Here is a 6,065-nt window from a genome sequence, read left to right on the forward strand (position 1 = left end):
GACAGGAGCGCAAACTATACTCGGAGCCCTTCCCCGATAGGAAACCAAAGTAGCCGACCGACTGCAGATATTATACTATAGCGGCGGATATAGCCACCGTATACAGCTTACGGCTGTTTAGCAGTATCGCCCGTGCTGTGAAATATTTTTAAACGGTCATGTCGCGCTAGTATACTGCGTTTTACGGCAATAGCGTAGCCTGGCCTCAATATCCGTAATCTTTTCGACCTGCCTTCCATTTCGGGAGGCGTTCGAATAATCGTTACTTGTTTCTCGTTTTTTCGCATTCAGATCAAGAAAATACCGGCAGACGTTCTGACACCTAAACCTCTCGTCCAACAGCCTGTTGCAGGTATGTTACACTGCACTGTTATGTTACACTGCAGGTATGTTACACTATGTTACTCGCGCCGTTACACTGTTCTCTTAGTGTTACTGCTGTGTCATGCTGATTAAGTCTTAAATACTATACCGTTTGCGTTGCATCGGCGTACCGGTCACTTACGTTAAGAAAAACGGTGATTTTGCCTTCACCCAAATGCCTTTTGTATTCACGGAGGTAGTGCGCAGAACGCGTGGAAAGTTCGGCTTCGCTTGGCAGCTATGGTGCCGTGGTACGTTCTACGTGCGGCGCGCGCGATGCTGTAGCGTTATATAGTAATAGTAAGGTCTATCTCCCTCTCCCATTTATGCAACTCAGACGATCCGCCAATTAAATGCCTGGCACTGTGCAGCCAGTAATGGCCATAATTTCCCAACGAAAGTAATTTCGGGTCATTATTTATTTCCCCTGAGAATGGTTTCCTACGTAACGTTAACATTTGTTACTACGGACAGCGCCTCGGCAACGTGCGTCATCATGAAATTCTGATGCATTTTTTGTCGGCGCAGATAAAATTGCAGTTAAAGTATCAGAGCTCCCAGAGAATAATGACACTCGTTAACCCGCTGTAAGCGGTTTCTGGAAACATATTGCACACTGAATGAAGAGTTCTCGCACAAGCCATAAGGAATAAAAATAGAACCTGAGAGACGGAAAGAATAAATAAGTAAAGAGCAAAGCAACTAAAGAGACTGAGATAAGGAGTGATGCAAGGTACCTTCTTAATATGAGAAGGAAGTGCGTAGCGGCACTTCCAGCTCGCATTCAAAATGGGCCTTCTCTCTATGGTTTGAGAAAATTAAAACAGAATGCGCGAGATGCTGATTTGGAGAAACGAAAAGAGAGCCACTGCACGATTGCGCAACGACATAATTGAGGCTGTTTACATCACGCGAGTATTAATGAATAAGCAAGACAGGAGGGAAAGCGAAGCGGGGAGGGTTGCATACCCGAGACAAGGGCAGCAGGCAGGGGAGGAGGTGAACGGCAACTTTCACGTCTTGGCTTGAGCGCCAAAATCCGTGAATGCGCATCCAGACGCTTAGAGGGTGGAGAAAACGGTGGCTACTGCCCAAGACCTTGGAGCTTTCCAGCACAGCAGGTTAAACTTTCGCGCATGTATATAAGGCACCCATCGAGACTGCCGGACACAACAGGCCCTACAGGTTGACGAGACGAACAGTAGCATGGCTTTCAGCAAAGTGGTGAGTTTAATCTCGAAGTGGAGTTGGTTCATTCAAGCGTGACTGAAGTTGCGCTGCTGGCCTGCATGAATTGGCAGTATAATGAAGGCGCGTCAACTAATCGCTTCGAGCTAAATTTCCAGTTTAAGAATGCCCATTTAGGCTATAGCAAAAAGCAAGTATATAGCGCCTGTTTAGCAAATTCAACGGCATAAACAGAAATTTAAGATCGTCATGTGCAATGGGTAGAATGCGAGAGACTGGAAGATTCTTTGGTGGAGTCTGGAGGATGGCCTTTATATTACCGAAGTTATCTTGCTCTTGAGATGTGTGCACGCGCGTATTCATGTATTGCTAAGCGGAGTGAGAACTTATGATATCAAGGAGAACAAATGGACACGGACATTGGATGTTTGATTGACGGCAAGATAAACGGAATGAAAGACACGATATCATTGAACCAAAGCGAACAAAGCGTTACTTCTTTTACATAGTCGTGGGGACCACTGCTGTAAATCTGGTTAAATTAAGACGTACCTGCAATGCCTTTTTTAGAATACAGCTATAGAGACTGAAGTCGTGAACACCAAAGGCAGGTATTGCATCTTGCGTGTAACAGCGGATCTTGCAATAGTTTTCTAAACATTTAATGGTGTTTTCTTGTGGCCAACGAAATTTTGCTGCTTGCTTGTTGCTCCCTCATATAGCGGGACCGCACGATGGCTAATGGCTCTGAAGGTTGTATTCCTTCAGCGGTGAAGACGCGTCAATATACGAGCTCACAAACAGCACGAGTTACGAAAAGCGAGAAAAGTGACGGAGGAAATGAACGCTAACAAACTAGAAGGGAGACCAGCCACAGTGTACCTCATCAGAGCCGCGCCCGATCGCAGGAGTAGGCGCAGACAACCTCACCTGAGCGCGATCGTGCGCTCGTAAAGACTGTTTAGCGTTGTGAAAGCTACAAGCAACAGCGATGTATAAAATGAATGCGTAGGAAACGCCCAAGGAAACACGCTTTGTTTTCCCCTTGACTTTACGTTGTTTTGCAAAAATCCACCTGCCTTATTTCTTCTAGTTTATTCTCTAGCACAATCAGAATACTGGGCTCGTGAAAGGGTGCGCTGCTCGAAACGGAGCGTGCCGTCATTCTTAGGTTTCTGCATGCAATAAACTAGGGGGAACAAATGGCTCTTCTACCGATTTGTTCAGTGTGCTGCCTGTAATAACGCAGATAATCATTCTTAGAAAGTCCTATAACTATTGGCGTCCAGGATTATCATGAACGGTTCTATTATCGTTCATAATCATTCTGTGGCGTGGCTTAGCTTACGGGCTATTGATAGCAGGGCGACCTTCAGTGGTGATCTTCGCCGTGATATTTGGTTCGCCTAGGCACTAGTTAGCTGCAATAGCTTTGTATTTTCGAGAAACTGACCGACCACATGGTGAACGGCGCCGAAAAGTCTCGCCTTATATACAACCTACATTTGTGTTAATGACGGAAAACATCGCGAGTCTCGGCCCTTGGAGAAGACGCCGGAGAGCAGTAAGGATGAGTGGTCCACGTGGGCAGTGGTTAGGTATACGGCGAGAATAATATGTCTTACTGACCCAGTTGCATTGAAAATTTATATGACACGCTGAATACTTTCCTAATATATACATCTTTTGCTAGGAGTGTCACGTATCACTTTGCAAAGCAGCTAGTAAGTGCCACCTTCCTTTCGTCGAACCGGTCATATCTGATGAGGATATCAACCAGATTACGCCTTGTAAAAAAGCCAAGCAGTCTCTGTGGTGTGGGACGATGTTAATGTTTATGTGAAGCACCGCTATAGTGATGTAAATATGAAATACTGGTCTTAGTGAGGATAGGCTCGAGCGATTTTCCTTCGTGTTGTATACTTGAGCGCTAGCGCGGAAAAGATCGACAGCTTTCTAGGGGAGGGTCATAATGACTGTGACAGTGCCGGGACTGAAAAGGCGAACTTTTCTAGTCGCTGTAGCGGAAGTAGATGAAGGAGACTCCTCTGTCAGTAATCGACGTCTCAACAAAATTCACGACGTAGGTTTTGAGTAGGTCCTAACCTAAAGAGGAGCGTCAGGTCAACTTAAAGAAGCTCCACTGCTTCAGAGCACAATTTTGCATGTTTTAACTTACACAGCAAGTGTTTCTTCAGGGTGGGAATCACCCGCATAGCTGAAACAATGGCTGAAAGAGCAAACTGCGAGTTCGCGTCTTTTCATAAAACAAGTGTTGATTCGACGAAAGCTATATACACACACACACACACGCGCACACACACACACACAGATATATATATATATATATATATATATATATATATATATATATATATATATATATATATATATATATATATGTATATATATATATATATATATATATATATATATATGTATATATATATATATATATATATATATATATATATATATATATATATATATATATATATATATATATATATATATATAGAGAGAGAGAGAGAGAGAGAGAGAGAGAGAGAGAGGAAAAGACGGAGTGGGAAACGCAGTGAGGTTAACCTGAAAAGATTTTCTGGTTTGCTACCCTGCACTGGGGGAGCGGTAATGGGAAATGAAAGACGGAAAGAATAGGGGGGGGGGCGGCGAAGAGAAATGCAATGACAAAAAAAAAAAGAAATATAGTATACGAATTGGTAGAGAGGTTAACTGCTTATAGGCCCAACACAGTTTACCTACAAAGACCCAGTAAAACGTGTCCACTAATTATTGCACCTATGTACTTGTAGCCTCCTGCCCAATCCATGGCCCAGGATTTGCTAGCTAGGCTCCTAGTACATTAAATCAGAAGTAATTAGCCAGGTACTCAACCGGCTCAACGTATACTCTTGGTGGAACTAAAACAGAAGTCCTCATGATAACTTTAAGATGAAATGCTTAATAATACGAGTATACGTGTTTGTGACTGTGGAACGTCGTATCAAGTGATTTACGCATTCAAGTCAAGAAGTGCAGGTTTAATGGTTTCGTGTTTGCGAACCAGCATTACGATAGCTAAGGCCAAGAACGCCGTTACGCGCTCTCGCTTGTGTGCGAAGGGGAAATTCCTTTACTTTTGAAATTTGATGCTCCCAACCTATCCTCGGAGGTCATCCTTTACAACTGCTACGCATGGAATCGGCTCATTCATGAGACACCCTCATTCATGTTCCTCAAAATGCATTTTTTAAACGTTCGCAAATGTGGGCGCAAGTTTGTGGCAAGAACGGTATTTGATATTTTACATAGCATGGTACATTTTCTCACGACAGCTTTATCGCTGGTCTCACACCCCGTTCCTTTGATTGATACTGCGCAGGTCTTCTTCTTGGCAGCTCTGCTGGCCGCCTCGATCTGCATGAGCTACGCGCTCGAAGATGTCGAAGAGCGTCAGGGTGGTGGAGGACTAGGAGGTCGCGGGAGCTACGGCGGCGGCGGCAAGTATGGCAGCTCCGGCAGTGGCGACTATGGTAGCTCCGGCAGTGGTCGTCATGGCAGCTCTGGCAGTAGTCTCCACGGAGGAAGCCACGGAGGAAGCCACGGAGGAAGCCACGGCGGCCTTGGTGGTAGCAGCGGGGGCTATGGTGGACGCGATAGCTACGATAGTGGCCGTGGCTCTGGCGGCAGCGGGGGCCATGGTGGCCACAGCGGCCATGGCGGAAGTAGTGGAGGTCGCCTCGGTGGCCTTGGCGGAGGTAGCCGAGGTGGTAGTCGGGGTGAACGCTACTGAGCAGGATGACGATTCATTTACGCGGGCTCTGGGCACCTGCAAGACTGCACCGTTCCTGGCTAAAGTAAGTGGATGGTGTCTCATCCCATGACCGGCTCTTGCTTATTTGATGTGCCACTCTGCTGTACCAGAGACTGAGACCAACTTCCTTTGGGCATTAATGCTGTGATCCTTCTGTCTACGTTCATTTTTTATGGTTTATTTTAACTCAATAAAAACCACCGCTGACAAACTTCAGGAGACAAACATCAGTGGTGCCCTTTCATCTCTTTGTTCGTGTTTCTTTGCGCTACAATGGTTTTAGTCCGCTGACAAAGTTATTTCTAAAATTAGGTAAAGTTTGATATTTTATCTGCCGGTCCTCATAAACTTCCGCTGATACGTTCTTTAGTAGAGAACGTGAGATAAGGTACCAATGTGGGCTGCACTGCAAGATCCGTTATAAATGCGCCTCGGAAAAGAACTCGGCCTCTTCGCACAAGACATTATAGTTGTAAATGTGCACCTTGAGGGTCCAAATAGGCAAGCTGTTCAAAATACTTGCTCGGCGCACTATAGCTAGACTATGAAAGAAACAGCGAGCATATATTCATTGTTTTCAAGTGTTGACATTATTATTATTATTATTATTATTATTATTATTATTATTATTATTATTATTATTATTATTATTATTATTATTATTATTATTATTATTATTATTATTTGTTTTGAAAACATA

The 6,065-nt window shown here is 44.4% G+C and overlaps 1 protein-coding gene across 2 annotated transcripts; it reads left to right on the plus strand.

Annotated features, from left to right (window-relative positions):
• Nucleotides 1–291: 291 nt before the first annotated feature.
• LOC142579211 (uncharacterized) lies at nt 292–5,609 on the plus strand. 2 transcript variants are annotated; one of them, XM_075689208.1, is made up of 2 exons: nt 292–352; nt 4,934–5,609. In XM_075689208.1, exon 2 carries the CDS (start codon nt 4,973–4,975, stop codon nt 5,342–5,344), a length of 372 nt encoding a protein of 123 aa, XP_075545323.1. In that variant the 5' UTR covers nt 292–352; nt 4,934–4,972; the 3' UTR covers nt 5,345–5,609. The 2 variants fall into 2 exon arrangements, with proteins under 2 accessions (XP_075545323.1, XP_075545315.1); XM_075689200.1 differs by lacking the exon at nt 292–352 and adding an exon at nt 1,443–1,587.
• Nucleotides 5,610–6,065: the final 456 nt, after the last annotated feature.

The sequence above is a fragment of the Dermacentor variabilis genome, chromosome 1 (genome assembly GCF_050947875.1).
Source record: "Dermacentor variabilis isolate Ectoservices chromosome 1, ASM5094787v1, whole genome shotgun sequence".
Classification (NCBI taxonomy): domain Eukaryota; kingdom Metazoa; phylum Arthropoda; class Arachnida; order Ixodida; family Ixodidae; genus Dermacentor; species Dermacentor variabilis.